This window comes from Scaptodrosophila lebanonensis, unplaced genomic scaffold (assembly GCF_003285725.1).
Source record: "Scaptodrosophila lebanonensis strain 11010-0011.00,11010-0021.00 unplaced genomic scaffold, SlebRS2 tig00000024-arrow-pilon, whole genome shotgun sequence".
Classification (NCBI taxonomy): domain Eukaryota; kingdom Metazoa; phylum Arthropoda; class Insecta; order Diptera; family Drosophilidae; genus Scaptodrosophila; species Scaptodrosophila lebanonensis.
Window position 1 is genome coordinate 6195358 of NW_022060538.1, and position 18931 is coordinate 6214288.

An 18931-nucleotide genomic window follows, 5' to 3' on the forward strand; every position below is an offset into this window, starting at 1 on the left:
TGTGTATTGTGCTGTGCGCTAAATGTCAGTTTGATACCAAGCTAGTAAAATCCAATTAAAGTTGCATGCCACAACAGTTGCAGTTGCAAATTGCGCAGCTCGCTTGCCTCAGTTACTAGCTGGCTCTCTAGTTTTGCCTGGGTCGTTAGATGCGTACGCCACAGCACGCCAAAGTATATTTGTGGGTCATGGTACAAATTTCAAAGAGGCAGAGACAACAAACGAAAGATGCTAAAGCCGTAGACGTAGCTCTAGCTGTTGTTGTTGTTGTTCTTGTTGTTGCTGCAGCTGAAGCCAAGCTGGGCCGAAGCTGGGGCAGACACCACTCGACAGCTGTGCACTGAGATACTGACAAGAGACACCTTTTGATATGCTAACGAAGCTCCGCTCGTGCGCTGACTGTCAAAATGTTGCACATGTGAAATTTTCCCACCCTCCATTGGGAACACTTTGGGAACCTTTTGGCCATGCGCAATGCAAAGAGCCCGCAACTTGAGTGCCAAGCTGCACTCAACAAAAAATCATACTCCCAATTCTCTTCAGATAAAATGTTTGTCGTTAAACGTATTCATTCATCCAGTTTGTCGTTAAACGTATTCATTCATCCAGCTCTATTTTAAGTTACAGTTAGGCCAGAGAACTGAATTCTTTACTAAATTATGATACACATCAAATAAATAATAAAACATGATATACTTGTACGTCATAACATTAACAAACAAAAGCAATAACAGCAAAATTAATAACAGCAATTAATACGAACATTTGCATAAAATGAAAATTTAAAAGGCAATATAAACTAAATGAACATTTTTAGAGCTACATTTTCAAACTCAATACCCGAAAATTGATTATACCCTTTTATAAATAGATAGTGACATTTTGATACTTAATTATATAATTGTATATATATATATTATAGTATATCTGTAAGTCAAGCAAAGCTTGTTTGAAATTACAGATTAATTTCAGACTCAAATCTCTCTTAAAATACACACGTATATAATTGGCAAGATATTTAACAGAATGCAGAACATTTTACATTTTCTCAAGTACTTGTACAATCTTATTAGAATGCTGTTAGCAGCAGAACAATTAGCAGCGCTGCAAATGTAAATGCCTAATGGGTTTTGTTTGTATTTCTTGCATATGTTATTTGTATATTACAGAGTGTGGAGGGACAACTCTCTCTCTCTCTCCCTTTGAGCGCTCTGGTTGCAGCTAGACTCTCAGTTAGATCTTACATTAAAATTACTAAAAAGACAATTATTTAACTGCGAATTTACACAATTTATGAGCAACGCTTTTTTTTTAAGTGTGTTGCGCCTGTCGTTTCATGGCCTAAGCAAAATGTAAATTTTTGCCGCTGCCCTGCTTGCTATACATTTATATTAGTGCGCCAGACGAGGAACAGCGGTGCAACAATTTGTATGGCTGGGGAATGGTTGTGTATAGAGGCGGCAACTCTGGCTATAGTTCTGGCTCAGACTCTGCCTCTAGCTCTGGACTCTAGACTTCTGGACTGTTGGCCACGCATGAGCACAATGCGCACTCCCAATGTAATTTTTCAATGTTAAACAGTTGCCGCTGTGCTCAGGTTCCTTGTCCAGTGCTTACCCTTTTCACATGTGTGTGCATGTGTGTTTCTGTATACCTTGGGGCATTGGGCCCACCATGCTAGCAGCAACTGTGCAAATATTTGCATTTTATTTGCGGCCCAGCACACTCTTCAGGCACAGTGCCATGCATTTTTCATAACGCATCTCTGCTGAAGGAAGAGGCATTGTTAAGATCTGTAAGATCTGCTGACATCTAGTGACTACTACATATATACTTGCATATATACATACATACATACATATGTATGTACGAGTATGCGATCGTCTCTATGTTGGTCAATGATGCATTGCCCTTGCTGCTTCTGCTGACTTGTCGAAATCTTGCAAATTTCCCATGACCGATATTTTTGCTTATGGATTTGTTTCGATTCGCAACTCAACTGGCAAGGCAAGTGACATGCGCGTGCCTCTTTTTGGGCAATTGCGCGCAAGCGGTAAAAGTTGGCAGTTGGTTTTCGGCTCATTCACAAAACGAATTTGTGTCACACACACACATACTGCTTAGACGCCAGCTGCCTGGTGACCACCCCTTTATTTGGTCTTAACCCAAATACTACATGGTGGAGAAAAATGTTTACCATTTAGCCAATACTCGTACAATAGCAACAACACTAACAACAGTAGCAATGAGCAACAATAACAACGAGCAGAATAATTACCACAACGAGTTGTTGTTGCCAGTTGCTTGCAGCAACATGTTGCTGGCTGTTCTCCTGTTGACTGTAAGCCGTGTTCGTGTGTTGCTAATAACTTTAGAACAAGTGCCATTTTGGCCAGCAACTAATAGCCAGTTTGTGTCGCTTCCGTTGTCATGCCGCGTGTACCGCAGCCGATCTACAACAGCAGCAGCAGCAGCAGCGGCAGCAGCGGCAGCATCATCATTATCATCATCATTGGCCGCAGCCGTGTGAGATTATCATTATTGTTATTGTCGCTCGTCATGTCAACTCGTCATCAACATGATGCGGTTGCATCTCTACGGAGCAATCTTTCAGTTCAGCCCAGGCGGCCGCCACAGCTTGCTTTTGCTCTTTTTCTTTAACTTCTGCTCGTTGTTGTTGTTGCTGTTGTTGTTGACTCTGCAGCCGTGCAATTTGTGTCTCTCGGGCTAAGACTAACACTGAGACTGCAGATTGGAGCTGGGAGGCTGAGACTGTGCCGTTTTCCTGCATTTTAATGAGCACATTTCGCGCATTTATGATGAGCATTGCGCAGTTGGTATTAGCTGATTTTTATTTGCTTGTTTCGTTAGCGCGCTCACGAATTCTGTTGCAGCACTATATCTGGAGACGGGGTAGGCAATGGCGGTGGTAGTGGTAGGGGGGTAACAGAAACCACTCAGATTTCGACCGAAAAGCAGACGACCCCCAATACAACAACACAGAAAGAAGCAACAACAAAATTCTACAATGGCAGCTGCACAATGGGCGTGAATCGAATATAAAAGCAAATGCACTTTTTTATGGTGAAATAAATAACTAAATAGCTTTTTTTTAAAGAAGACTGAAGACTGATTAAAAATAATAACTCATGTTTATATCTGAATAAAATATTTAGTAAAATAGACTTTCTTTAGTGCACTTTTGAATAGAACGTCACTTGAATAATGTCTAGAACCGAAATGCGAGAACAAATTAACAGCGACTGTTATGCGGCTGCGGCATTGGAAAGCCCATCTGCATATCGATGCTGTAAAGCCTGTAATGTGAGAGCGAGAGCGCATCGATCTTTAAGAGAGGGACAGAACTCATAACACACTGATAACAGCCAAGAGGCATTTACATTCACTTTACATAGTAGAAATTAGTTGTTCTGATCCGAGCAGAATGTAATTGAATGTTGTATGGTTCACATTGCTTCCATTATAGTTCTTATCTTTAAAATGATTTTATTTAAAAATAATCAAATTCGCACTTTTTGTCAAATTTATGCACTATATCGTTATTTACACGTGCTTGTATTCACATCATAAAACAAATATAAATACTAATATTTATATTTAAAAATACAGGATTTCCGACATTTTCCTCAGACGTGATGTGCTCAAGCGCTCACTTAATGTCTTCTTTGAAATAAGAGTTAAAAATTTCTAAGATATTTCACTATCATGGATAATTTGAAATCCCAAATTCTCAGCTTAAAGGTCACAAACATTCCCATTGTGCTTGGGCATAAATTTTATTGCTTTTTGAAATGTACGAAATTGTATAACTTGACCCCGACCCCATCAAATGTGCGCAGGGAAAGCCACCCCTCAATGTAATGGCATCGCCACTCACGTGTTGCATCTCCAGGGACTTGATTAAAGGAGCATAAAGCAAATAAAAACAGGCTAATAAATGAAAATATGAAACGTATGTGTCGTGCCCGCTTTTTATGCCATTATGTCCACAATATATGTATACTCGTACATGTGTGTGTGTATATATAGGATGACAATGTACATAGAGTTGTCAACTGATAAGCCTTGAAATGCTAGCCAAACTAATTATAACGGCTCTGGAGATATTTGTGCGTGCCGGAAGTTTTCTTGAGTTTTTCCGGCGTGCTCCTGACATTTTCAATCAGCGAAATGTTTGCGGACAAAAACTTCACACAACTAGCCGATAAGTTTTTCCTATGTAGGCTTGTATAGTCTTGTGTAGGCATGTATCTGACGATTGCTGACCTTTTGGGGTGTGGCCAGAACAGCTAGAATTTTCGGGTATGGCCAGCAATTGCGCCTGCAAGCATGTCAGGGAAAATTGCACATCTGTCAAATCAGCAAACAAGTGATTTCCGCAAACAATTGAAGAAAAACAGCGACGGGGGATGGTGTAGCTAGCTGTCCTGCTGTAGTCCTCTTGGTGGTGGGGTCCTGTCATCGGTCACACGACCATCGACCACCCGACAAAAAAATGTGTGCTGTTTGTGCACGTAAATTGCTTTTGTAAGCCCTACATAGGCTATTGAAAATTCCTTTAAAAAAAGAAAAGAAGTGAAGCAAGGAAGGAAGGAAGAAAAAATGCGACGACAGGCAACATGCGCCTTGTCATGCTTTTTTAATGAAGTGCCGTCGTTTAAGAAACATATTGTTGGTCGCTTTGATTGTTGTTTAAGGGTTAAATAGGCGCACAGCCACAAAGCCGTGGCCAAATGTCAAACATGAATGTATTTAAGTACAACCTATACTATACGAGTATGTAGTGTGTTTGCCCGCTTAATAGCTGTCAGGGTTGCCAGCACGTACTAAAAAGCCAACTCTCCCTCTACTTCTTGTCTCTTGCAGTTACAAACACAATCAACGCCATGACAAGAAAACGTTCGAGTCCGTTGGGACTCGAATTGCTGGTGTCACTCGCGCTGGCGTCGCTCGCCGTGCTGCCGCTGCTCACAGAGGCTGGTAAGTGGTTTATTATGTCAACATAAATTATAGTTAGTGCACTAAGTAAGTAAGCACTTAAGTACCAACTAGAACTCTATGCCAAATCCTGGACTCTCTCACACACACACTCACACACAAAATAAAAATAATTTGCAGAACAAAAGCCGCTGGCCTAGATAAGATCCTGTTGCGTGGGGTGCGAGAATGGAATAACAGTAAAAATCGTCAAAGAAGAACGGAATTAATAGTAGTACCACAGGCAAATCAAAACTGAATCAATATAAATATATAAGAATCTTAAAAAAGGCACTTAACATGTCTAATCATAGCTTTACACAACATATGAGCTAAATAAAAATTAATTTATTATCAATTGAATAAGGAACAATTGAACGGCAAACATAATTATGAACTAGGAACAAGAAAAAAGGATCTGTATATTATTACACTGATCTATAAAATATGTAGGATTTTAAATACCTTTTCGATGGGGCAAGAATTTAAGAGAGAAGAGAAGACTATGATATAAGTACAACATATTCTGAAGGACTGTTTGTTGAACTGGGATGAGACCCTAAACCCAGGGAAAAGAACTATACAACTATATACTATATGTGAATTAGTCAGTCCACCAAACTTTTCGTGTAATCCAAATAATTAAAATTGGAGTCACTTTTATTTAATTAAAGTTTCCAGGTTGACAATTATTGCTACAATTTCGAGTTTTCCATATTCAATTGCTACTGTAATGCCGTTATGATGGCATATGTGCGGGTGTCCGGGCGTATCCTATTTAGCCTATAAATACCGAAGACTAGCGCTGACCCTCAACATAAACATAAACAACCACACACTTGCCGATATTTGAGCATATCGCGAGCCCATTGAACTGCAAGTTTTGCTAATTAAAGCAATTGTTGTTGGTGCAATAAAGTGACAAATTGCCAAACAGCTGTGCAGTTGTCCAGGGTCAGGGGTCATTCCATTCGTTCATTTCATTTGCCGCTTAATGCATATAAGCTGTCCAAGTCTGTTGCATTCAGCATACACACACACACACAAAATTCAATTAATGACATTTTTTCTGGCTTTTCGGGAGGGTGCGAAATTCAATTGAGTCATGGCTGATGGCAGGCCCCTTCGTCAGTCTGACACAATGGTCGCAAAAATGCAATTGCGTGGCAAAGGCAGAGTTCATGAACCCCAAAGCAAAAAATAAAAATAAAAATAAATAAAGCGTGCGTACCCAAAATTAGGTCCATTTGCACGCTCTATAATTAAAGGCAAGTAAAAGAAGCGTCAACGCCCCCTCCTCGCTTAGAAAAGGCCAGCACGGCCATTAATGGGCCGAACTAACTGACTGACTACACTTATCCGTGTAAGTATCTGAAGGCAGTTATGTGCGAGTATGTAGATCTATCTGCTGTGAGCAGCGTGTTAACTTTCACATTTCTCAATGTTTTAAAGTGCAATAAATGCCATTAGGCCAACTTAGGCACATAGCCTCAAAAAGCAGAAAGAAATAAGGAGAAAAAAATATAAAAAGAACAAGAAGAGACAACTAGGCGACGATGCTAACGGTTCGTACTTGGAAATGAGGCGGCCCACGCCCATACAATTTAACGACTTAGTTAAACAAAAGTTAAGCAAATAAACCCGAAAAGCGAAGCGCGCGCACATCGGCCCAACAATTTTCCACGCTTGAGAATATCGGTCACAAGCAGCAACAACAGAAACAGCAACTACAACAGCAATAGCAATAGCAAGAGCAACAACAAACAAATGCACACAAGACTGGGCTGCATTTCTAGTAATGGCCAAAAAGTACTTCTGATTACATGCTAGACACCTAAAAAGCTGGACGACAACGATGGCGACGATCAGACGACTTCAGCATCGACGACAATGGTGACGATGGGCGCGATGGGGCTACGGGAGGGAGTTGAGGGAGGGAGTGGGGGACGGCAGCGTGCCATTGTTTAATGGGCATTCAATAAGCAGGCAACGTGGCCAACGAACGACCAACTGACTGACTGATTTAACTTAGTCAAAACGATGGCCAGTGATACGACAACAGCAACAGCCATAACAACAACAACAACAGCTCGTCAGTGAGCACACTGAGCAAAATGCTAGAAACCCCTATAGGACATGTTAGAAGTCTCATAGAAAGATAATATTTGAAATTAGCAAAAGAACTCCTTGAACCTAGGGATCATTCGAATTCGAAAGTAAGTTGGCATGTTCAGCAAAATATTCACCATTCTTGAAACTCACCACACTCCTGGCGATGCTTATACACCATAAAATTTGTCTTGATTTAATATTAAATTGCATAAAATTTATTTGTCTGTGTTTGTTAAAGAATTAAACAACTTATAGAAATGAATTTGATTTGAAATATTATCAAGCTTAACTAGAATTTGAAATCTTTAAGCAGATTTGTAATTTCATCGAAATAAAAAAACTAATCTGTCCATTTTCGGCTTTTTTGGTTGCTCAAATAGTCTACTCGTAGTTAGAAAAATAACACCAGGATGAAGTTCCTTTGTGAATGTAGTGTTCAATAAACATTTATGTTGGAATACAGTACAATTTCGACTACAATTGAAATTAAAGAAAGCTTTGAACAGTTAGAAACTTCTATACATCAGTGTTGTAACAATACTTGGATGGCTCAGTTAGTTCTCAAATTGCAATTCAAATTATTGGAGCACTACTTAATAATAGGTTGAACAAAATTCCGCTGTAAAATATTGTAGTAGCTAGTTAGAAAGAAGCTTTTGCAGGTTTAATCGATTCACGTCAGAAAACACTTTCAACTTGAGAACATTGTCTGCATCTTCATCATTATGCATTTCTCTGAGTGTAAGCGGTGCCTTGCGCCTGGGCCTAGCTTGTTGACCCACATTTGGCCCTGACTGCAAAGACAGCAACAGCAGCAGCAGCATTGCTTACTGGCCTAACGACATTGTGGCTATGCATTGAATTCTTGGAATTTTCATTAACACATGCCAACGTCCAGTCAGTCATTCAGTTACTCAGTCCAGTCAATACAGTCAGCATATGGAAATGTTCCCAAAAGAAAAAAAAGAGAAGAGAAATAGAAATAGAAAATACATACATATCTTGTGTGTGGAGGCAGCTTGAATATTTTGTGAATGGCAGGAGCGCCCCGTCGACTTTTCTCACCTATTTATTGATTACTTATTATGTAGACAGATAAATCAGTTACATTAACAGGCACAGGCACAGGCCGACAAGCCCATAAGCCGCTCAATGAGTGGTGGAGGGCCACTTCAGTTTGATGAACTTACATGGCGTTTTGAGAATGTTTACAAGAATTTCTCAACTTGCCCTGTAATTGAATTGTTCATTATAAATACAAATGGATACAAATGGCCGAGGCCGATGCCGATGCCAATGGAGATGGCGTACCAAGTCTCCGGCTCGAGAAAGGTGCACACAAAGCGCCGATGACTCAACAGCCCACAATCGACATTCGAGAGTCGAGAGTCGAGAGCCGAGAGTCTAGAGATGAAGTTACAGTTCTATGGATGGATACATTTGTAGCTCGTAGACATTATTGACAGCTGTGCGCATGTGAGCAATAAATCAATAATGTTGCCAAATGTCAGTTAAGAGTAGCAATAGTCCCAGCCAGCCATGATTAATATGCGAAGATCGGCCACAGCAACAACATCAACAACAACAATCAAGCCAAATTGAAATGGCAAGCTGTTGAGGCAATCGACAAGTCGACAAGTGGCATTTGCGTCATAACAAAAAACTTTGCATTTTAAAATATATAAAGCAGATGTCGTCGACAATTGGCAGTCCATAGATATCCGTACGTGTATTTGTTCAACAATTCATGAGTCGAACTTCAAATATTTCGCATGATATCTGGCCACTTAATGGCTTTAACCGTTGAAGCGCGAGCCCTTAGGCGTCTTATGTAATTGTATTTAAGCCCCAACTTCAGCCACAGACTGACCACATCGTGTTTTTAATTCAAGCTCAAGGTCGGCAACGAGGCAACAGGTGTCGTCAGTTCCAGAATTTCAGAGCCTCGCCATCTCGCAGTCCTCCAATCGTGCTGCCTCTCAGTAGCCCAAACACATTATCATTATTTTATAAGCCAAAATAAGAGAGAAGCAAGCAAAAACAAAACAAAACAAAACCAAACAACAAGGAACACAACAAGGCAAAAGTGCTGGCTTAAAGTCGCGCCTGCCTTTTGGCCATGTGCTGGGGCCCGCCCGCTTGCCTGCTTATTTTCGAGGGGCGTTTTCATCAATCAATTTTGAACGTGAGTTCGCTGCTTGCCGTCTTCGTTCCTCATCTTTTTTTCTCATGCCTATTATGGTATGGGACTTGGTTGTTATTGTTATTGTTGTTGTTGTTGTTCCCGTGTACAACAACAGGTGCTGCTAATTTTCAATACTTACTTTATTATGGGGCCGGGCAATTGACACCTAAACGCCTGCTTGGCATCGTCGCGTTTTTCGAAAAAAAAAAATAATAATAAAACTGAAAAAAACTGATAAGTCACTGAACTCGCCACAGAAGCAAGCCAGCAGCTACTCAAGTATTATGTGGACACTCTCTTCAGGCATAATGCGGCTAATTGCAGGCTCCAGCAGCTAACTAGGTAGCCACCCAGCCCTGGTAATCATGCTTGTCATTACACCAACATGGCTATAAAACGAAAACCCCAAACGAATTGCCGCCAGGGCTTGAACTTCAACAGCGGGAGCCTGTTTGCTCACATACTATGTACATAAATCACGTACATACATATATAAGTATATGGTACGTATTTATTTATTAGCCAGGGCAATGAAAATTTGCTATTTTATAGTTTTTCTATGATTTCTTAATTTATAACCAATTACAAAGGCATTAGTGCGCACAAATCTTGTTCGCTTATTTTTTTCTTTTTCTGTTGTCTTGTCGCGGTTGTTTTCTTTTTGTTTATTGCGCATATTAATCGCTTGTTTATAGCCAGGCGTTTCAAAATTGCGGAAGTAACACGCCAATAGAACTCACCGACATACGGTAGAAATCCCTTCAGAAGAATACGAGTGCTTTGGGTGGATCTCATGGTATTGTTCAGACATTCTGGCAAAATAGGATTCAAAATGAATATGCAACACTTATCAAATTGCATATCTGAATCTTTTTGATATCTCAGTACAATTTTCGACGAAGTGAGAGATATCCAAATCCGATGGAAGATTATTCATTTTGACAATTAATAATTCTTGTTGAGAGGCTTGAAGAAAAAAGAAAGAAAGAATTGAAAATCAAAGATTGAAAAAAACAAAGTTTCAATTAAAAATTTGATTATTTTTAACTTCTTAGCACAACGAGTCTTCTATTGAATTTAATTTCAATGGTAAAGAAAATATAACTTTAAAATGGAAGATGGATCCAATTGGAAATCTCAATAGTATCTTATATCTCTGTACAACTTTCGGTGAAACTTCTAATACATTTAGACAGTAAGGCACATCTGTGTACATATAATTGAAGATTATATGTTTTGACAATAAATAAAACTTAGTTTTTGAGAGATGAGATAAACATTTCCCAAAAAAATTTTAAAATCCTAATAGGATAAGAAAATTAAATGGAATTATGTCTATATTCATTTTGTTTTGTGAAAGATAATCATATTTAATAGGGTTTAAATATGGTTTAACATTTAGTTTAGAATTACATAAAAGCCACAGATAAGAGTGTTTTACCTATTGGTATGTACAATTTTGGAATTTTTTAAGCAACTTTTGAATTTTTAAAATCTTAATAGCAACGTTGTAACTATGATGTTTTGTTAGAAAAACAATTGTGGTAATACTAAGTTTTCATGCAGCTTCGAATCAATGCAACAATCTTTCGTAGTTTTGCGTTTATCACATCTTTGTCACTAATTTGTAGAACAACAATTTGTTGTCATTATTATCACATACTATTATTTACAATTAGCAGCTTAAAGAGGGCATTTCAAAGATATTTAAAGTCAACTTTGACGCTTTTGCTTTGTTGGATTTAAGAATAATATGCCAAGATAAATATTTGCTAGCACTATTGAACGAAGATCTTAATCTGCAAACTTTTAAAAATAGTGGTTTCTTTTACTTAACCAAATTGCTAGAAATAGTTGTGGAATAATTTAATTTGTAGCTTGGTACGTTTCTGCGGAGCAATTTCCACTGTTTATTTGATATGTACATTTATAAGTAAAACACTTATCCCAGCATGGTTAATTAGTTTGTATTGGCAGGGAGCCGTAACTGACCAGCTGAATGGCAATGCCTGACGATTGACGAACGGACCGATGGATGGATGGACTGTCACGTCATAAATCTATAGTTGCTGAACTTTTATGCGTAATTTTTGTTCTGCCACTCAGAGTTTTCTGTTTGTGCCCAAGCTTAGACATAATTCATAATTATGTTTCAGCATTAATTGCATGGCCGATGAGGCTGATGGCTGATGATGTCAGCAACGTTAATCAAGATGCTCGAAGATGCTGGCCGGCAGCACAAGTCAGCAAGTCAGCAAGTCAGCAGCTTAGCCACGCGCATATATAATTAACATTTTTGCCAACATCGATAGCCAGGCACTTACTCGTACCTACCTAGATATGTACATACATACATACTTGTATGTACATAGCTATCTACTCATACATAGTTCAATGTCAAGTGTGAATGCGATGGGCATGAGGATGCGGTTGAGGATGGGCAGCGGACTTATCACAGATACAGAGATTTCGATAGCATGCCAATTTTTTGGCACGATCGCAAGCCGTGATGTTGTTGTAGTTGTTGTTGGCTCGTTGCTGGCGTGTGACAACGGTAAATATGTTTTACGAGGGGCGTAGTGCGTGAAAACGCCTGAGAAGAATATTCTTCTGACTAAGTTGAGAGGAGAGACCAGCGATCGTAAATATTTCGTAGGTAAACACACCGTCTAGTGAGTGTGTGTGTGTTGGCCATACATTGTTGTTGCTGTTTAAGTTGGCTTATTTGCCCAGCAAACAGCATTTTGTTGCCTGCTGTCGCCATGGCTGACCATTGACCGATTTGGAGGCGAGTCGGCCGTTGCCGCCATCGCTGCCACAGCCGCTGCTGCCTGCGTACTTGTGGAATTTCATAGCTCATTGCTGGGACGACCAGTTGGTGGAAACAAGTACGCAAGCTAGAGATCACGAACTCGCAGGTTAAGCATGTGTTAGCCGAAAGCCGAGGCGTCTTCATACTCCTATGCATGTATGTATGTATGTATGTATGTATGGGTGTGTGTAACTAGCAACAACAATAATGACGCTGGCTGTGTCAACCAACTCCTTCCTTACTCTTAACTCCTAGCTCCCAACTCTGCACATGCAAATGGCCAATAGCATATGACGACTTTCACAAAATGACACAATTAGACAGCACGTGAATTGGCACAGACATGTCTGAGACATTGTCCGCTTGTTCCTAGCAACCAAAGCAGCTTTCATTATGGCCCACCAGCGTTGTTAGCTATTTGTCAAAAATCGTTGAACATTTTCAAGCGTTGGTGTAAAAACCAAACAACACAAAAGATCTAAAACTTGTGTATTTATGATAAATTGACCGTGACTTAGAGCCAAAAACAAAACGATGCTACAGAGAACACTCGTCAAATATTCATTTATAATGCTTTATGCTTAAGCCCAGTCGGCGGGCCACTTAATATGTTTTGATTCCACCCACGCGTATACGAATATATTCCGCTTTAATCGGCCAGCGAGCGGGGGCACAATTTAAAATGCTTTTTAAAGTAGCCGCCAAAACAGAAAAAAAAAGTTAAAAGACTAAAAAAAATCATAAGAAAAGGGCGCGCATGCACTTTATTTCAATTAATTGAGAAAGAGAACGCAGGCAGCCTGAGGAGCATGAGAATCGGAGTCAGAATCTGGATGAGAACCGTAAATGTTAAATGCTGAAGATGACGAGGCATGTGAAATGGCTGTGGAGTGGAGTGGAGTGGACTGGAGCCGGAAGTGTGGCCACGATTTTTATCACTTCACTATTTATTGTTGGTTTTGTTGAAATTTTCAACTTCCTGAGCTGCAAAGTTTGGCCAATTTCTACAGGGCGAATAGCAAATAGAATAAATAGAATAATAAGCCAGGGGCGTTTAGCTTGCGGTTCAATTTTGTCTACAACTACATATTACAAGTATGTGTGGGTTTGTTTGTAATTTGAATGTTAACGGTAAGTGTAACCACATCATGCTGCTGCATCATCAAGTCAACCTGTGCCACTGCCACTGCCACTGCCACTGTCACTGTCAGTGGCACGGCCAGTGCCACAGAAATTACACAATTTGGCCATTAACGCCTCGACCGCCTCGCCCTTGCCTTGACAATGAAATTGTGGCCGCTGTTGCAGCAGCACCACCAATTGCTATAATTTTCTTTTTCTTGTTGTTGTTGCTGTTGCTTTTGCTGTTACTTTTTGGGCAAACCTCAGCTCGAGTTTGAAATTTTCAATTTTATTCCATTTTTCATTTCCACCATGCAGCTGCAAATGCAAATTCATTTCTGCGCCCAGCTGCGTTTAGTAGAGCAAAACGTTAAGTCGCGCCGGCGGTTGAGTAACTTGATTTCTTAGCCAAGATATACATACATACATACTTGTATGAGTATACTGAGACTTGACTGCCACAATTTATTGTATTATGCATGTATGTATGTATGTATGTATGTTTCTCTATTATTGTTTGATGTCATTGAACTTGAACTTGGTGCGGACGCTTGGCCAAGTGGCGCGACTTTGTCGTCGATTTCTGTGTCTATTTTTGTTTGGCTTGCGGTCTGTTTTGGTATTTTATGCAATTTTTCAGCTTGTATATGCTAATTTGATTTGTATAACACGTTGTTGTTTCTGACGTTTTGTCAAACACCACTACACTCGGCAAAATATAATGAGAAAAATCACAAATGAAATTGGTTTACCTTTACATTCAAAATTTAATACCATAACACAAATCTCTTCTTTAATTCAGAAACTAGATCCAGATAGTTTGGATTAGTTTAGCGCACTAGTAGTTTAATTAATATATTTTGATTTAGATGGGTTTTCAATTTTGTACAACATTTTTTTCAGAGTGTACTTAATATATGTATTGACTGAGCGCGTTCGTAAACGTGTTCAAAATGCTAATTAATTGCGGAGCAAAGCCAATGTGTTTGTTGGTTTATTAATTTGTGCACATTTTCATGAGCAATTAGCCATGGCTTGACCCAATTTGATGAGGCGGCTAAAGCCAAAGCATTCCTGCTATTACAGGCCACTACCAAATCGCCTTTCCTCTCAATTTGTTGATTAGCCAAAAGGAAAAAGAACAAGAACAAGATGTAGAAGTAGAAATAAAAAGCTTCGTTTGTTTTTGGTCATAAAAATGTGGCAGGCTTGTTAATTGCAGCTTATGATAGCAAATGGTCGGCTAATAGAAGTAACCCTTCCATTTATTTGCCAAATGGCATGATGAGGACGTTGCTGACGTTGGCGTTGCCTGTGGCTGCCGCAGCGGTGGCGGCGGTGGCGACTGACCGAGGAGGCAGATAGACAAGCGGCCGGCACGGTCACTGTCGGCCAATTAGAGTGAGACTGGCGCCATCAACGGCTACTAATCGTTGTCTAAGCGCCGCCAACACGCTAACGAGCCAAGGCGCAACAGGCCATTCGCAGTGGTGCAAAAAATGTTGACGGAACGGCTCCAGTGTGGCTTCATCAGCTTCGTGTAAGAATTCATTTTGACACTATTAAGACGAAAGTCTCCGAATGAAAGAATAGGAATGGTAATTAGCAACAGTGTCGGACTAAGCCATAAAGGCACTGTTGCTGCGCTGCTGCTGCTGCTGCTGCTGCGGCTGCCGGTCTTCTCATTTTTCACAGATTTTTATCGCCAGGTGCAATGACTTCTCCCACAAACACACAGACAGACCGCAAATAGAGAAGGAGTGGGGAAGGGGAGCATTAAATGTCAGCGTGCGAGCTTTTCAATTGTGTAACTCAAAGTTAAACGCTTCACTTCTAATGCCTATTCTTTTTTTCTATTCTGCTCGACCCAAAAGTTCAATCAACTCCCTCAGAACTTGGAGCTCAGCTTGTCTCAGACTGGAGCTCGGACTCAGTCGCAGTCTCAGTCTCTAGCTGGCACCTTTACGCATGGGTCGTTGAGGGGGTGTGGGTCAGGCTGAGAAGCTAGAGCCGACCACTAACTACGCTCAGCCCATTTCACTTGAACTAATACTTTGTATAATTATCGCTTTGCTGATCTAACTCTAACATGATGTGTTGCCAGTTGTTGTTGTTGTTTCTGTTTCTGTTCTGGCTTCGCTTTGTCGTTTGGGCCACTGAATTTTATGGTTTGTAGGAAGCAGCCACATCGCGTCTCTACTTAGCTTCTATAGTTTATGTATAGTCGGCCGACAGCCTGGCACGCAACTTTCGCAAGTGAAGATGAAATTGCAGAGAACGAGAGACAGAGAGAGAGAGAGAGAGAGAGGGAGAATAGGGACTAAAGCGCGCTGTGGCCATTCTGTTGGCATATTATGGTCGCATTATCTCAAATGCAAGATCATTAGCTGAATGCCATGCCGCTGTTTCTATTCTTGTTGTTGTTGTTGTTCTTGCATAACTATGCGCTGCCTTTCGCACGCCGATACAAATCGCTGGGCAGAACCGCAACGACCAATTAGCGCGCTACAAGCAGGCGACTTTGATGGGTCCCACAGCATAATGCTTGATGATGGTCGTGCACGATCCAACGCCCACGCCAGCCAACTGCTGGTCAGCAGCAGGACAGAAGCAACATTAGCAACTAGAGGCGCCACCCAAGACGCTGACACACACACACAATCAGTTTGTTGCACGCTTTAACAAGGCTCATTACACATAAAGACGAAAAGGGCAACAATATTGCAGTCCGCAAGTTGGCTACACTGTAAAAATGTTAATTAATTTAATTTTGAATAATTATACACACATATCTGTATCGTGATGAATCGTGATATAACCACTCCAGCCATCGTGCAATTCTCCCAAAGCTACTTTCTTTATTTACGAATAATTTTTGAAAGCTAACTGCCCTAAAATGCTGATTATCCAGAGTTTCTAATAGAGTATTCTTAAAGAATTCTGCATCTTTTCAGTGTGCAGGGCACAGTTGTCATTTAATTTAATAAAGCTAAGGCTAGGCTTAAGTGGGCTACCTACTGGGCCGACCTCTTGCTGCTTCTGACTGCCTTAAACGTGAGAATTTGTCGCATGCAATATCATCAATCTTATTTCAGGCCGTTGTTGTTGTTGTTGTTGTTTTGTTGACCACAGTTGTCACCGCCGCCAGCTGGAGTTGGGTTCCATTGAAGACGCGCTTTTATTTATTGGCCAATTCAACATGTTGCTGGCTGGCCGCTCAACATCGACTGGCTGGCTGTCGTGGTCGCCACTCAAATTAATAAACAGTTACGCATGCGCGGCAGCGACCAACAACAAAACTTGTTACAGTGATTGCCGGCCACACTGGAACCATTGCTGCCTCACTGCCTGACACTGATGCATCACTTGTCAGGCGGCGGCACTGCAATCTGCCTCGTTGTCTGCCGCTGCCTCTACCTGGCTGCCAAGCCAAGCGTTGATCATAGCTTTTGTGAACGGACGCGGGCTGCCGCCTCCTGTTATTTGGCATTTTGGCAAAGCTGCTGCTGCTGTTGCTGTTGTTGTTGCTGTTGCTGTTGCTGCTTCTCCTGCCTGCAATTGCAGTAATCAATGCGCTGTTATCAATAACAACAGCAGGCAGAGGCAGCTAGGCAGCAAAAACTAGCGGTGTAATAATTGAGCTATTCTACGACAATTTGTTTGCCATTGCCAAACGTCAAAGTCGCTTCCTTGGGACCAGACGATCCAGGAACACTGCTCGTAAAATATCAAAATTGGCAAAGCCAATAGCTGGTTCCACAGGTTCCAATAAAAAATATTGGCCTTCATTAGAACCACTTCGGTATAATGAAGCTTATAATCTGGTTTAGCTTTTAAAATGCTAATTTAATTCCTGTATTATTTTATTATGTGTAGGTCCCTCTTACATCTACTGTATCAGCTCTAGATATCGCTGCACATTAATCCACCTCCTGTAGTCCGACAGTTGAATATTCTTCAGCATGAATGCCAGTTGAGTGATCTTAGGTTGCAATGAACTGATAGAACAAAACAGTAAAGCTCGACTCCTCTATTAAACATATTTTGCTCCGAAAATTGCTGATTAACTTAGGGCATATCGACTGTATTTGCTATCTAAACTAAAAAGACTTTGATTAGCTGCCGGGCCTGCATTACAGTCGAACAGCCAGACAGCCAGACAGCCAGATGGATTGTGATGACCGCCATATGCAAAAATGAGCCTCAGTTGGCTCATTAAAGCCACGCATGGACCGCAATTGGGGAGAAGCTATCAAAACAAATCAAGCGCGCAGGACACAAAAAAAAAAAAAAGAAAAAAAGGCAGCTCTAGGCTTTAGTGGGCTCTGTGGGAAATTATTATTACAAGGCCCAGACACCAGTTGTCCAGACAAATAGTTGACTGTGCCAGGACCGCCTTTAACTGCTTAATTACAGCGCCCCAAGGCCACATGCCTGCCTCAGACTCATTATTATCTATTAAACAGTCAGTCAGAGAGTGAGGGCAAGAAAAGCAAAAGCAAAAACCCAACTCGCTGACTGACTCTCTAATGACATTGCCTCGGTCCAGAGCTCTTCTAGCCTTAATAGCATTAAAACGCCATAAATATGCATATGAGCCGAGTCCGGGGCACAGACAACTCAACACCAATTACAATGTCCACATTCACATCCACAACCACATCCACTTCCACTGGCAAGAGTAGGTCCTAGTTGGTAATTGTTTCATATGCACCAACAACCTTCAACCGCTGCAGCAACTGCCGGCAATTTTACGTCCAATGGCTACCCTGCGTCATGACTATCGGGCATAATTTACTTAGAACGAATCATGTCTAGCCGCTGCTTTGGATGCTTTGGCAGCTTTGGCTGCTTTGGTTACAACCTGCGCACGCGGTAATAAAACACAGCGTCACGCCAAGGTAGCGCCCCAAAAAAAAGCACAAAAAAATAAAAACCATGAGCCCGCACTTCAGCCTCTGAGCCTGAGCCTGTGCCTGAGCCTATGCCCAGCATCGTGCGCCACGCAAGCGCAACTGCGACCAATTTGGTGGCTCCCGTTGTTCTTCTACCCTACCATTTGATACTGTTGATGCGCAACAACAAAGAGCAATATTGGCAAGAACATTGGCCACAGCAGCCGTCGGTGTAATGGGCTGCTGGCCCGCACCCAGGCCACTGCATAGACGTCTACATTGGTACCTTGTCGCCGACATAATCATGTTAAATTACTCGCAAATTCATTTGCTGTGCGCAGTTGCAACCAGCAGCCCTAGAAGAACCCAAAGAAGCAAGTCAACAAACAGCAGCAGCAACAGCAACAGCAGCAGCTGCTAGCTGCTAGCTGCATTGTTAGGCCGTCGTCGAGAAGCAGTTGGTAGTATTGCCCTTCCTTTAGGCGGCTTTCAACGTTGATGCATAGACATGATATGGCCCAGCAGCAGTTGCTGTTGCTATTGTTGTTGTTGTTGCTGCTGCTGCTGCTGCTTGGATTGTTACCTTGTCGCTCACTCCATATTGATCGACTAGCAGACTTCAACTCCATTATGTAAATTATGTGATCAAGGCCATAGAAAATGGAAATTATTTTGCAACGATTCTGTTTAGCTATCTCCCTCTCTCGCCCAAGACTCAATACACAAAAATCTGCATGCTTGTTGCTGCTGCTGTTCGGTTCCTGGCATGTGTAATTTCTAGTTTCCTGGCATTGCATAATTGAGCTT

At 41.1% G+C, this 18931-nt stretch overlaps 1 protein-coding gene across 1 annotated transcript in view; it reads left to right on the forward strand.

Annotated features, from left to right (window-relative positions):
• The window catches only part of LOC115620691 (mucin-5AC), a 55003-nt gene that overhangs the window by 21589 nt on the left and 14483 nt on the right, over nucleotides 1-18931 (forward strand). Inside the window, exon 2 of the mRNA XM_030514061.1 lies at nucleotides 4888-5001. Coding sequence (XP_030369921.1) covers nucleotides 4908-5001 — 94 coding nt within the window. The 5' untranslated portion in view covers nucleotides 4888-4907. The remainder of the gene's footprint in view (nucleotides 1-4887; nucleotides 5002-18931) is intronic.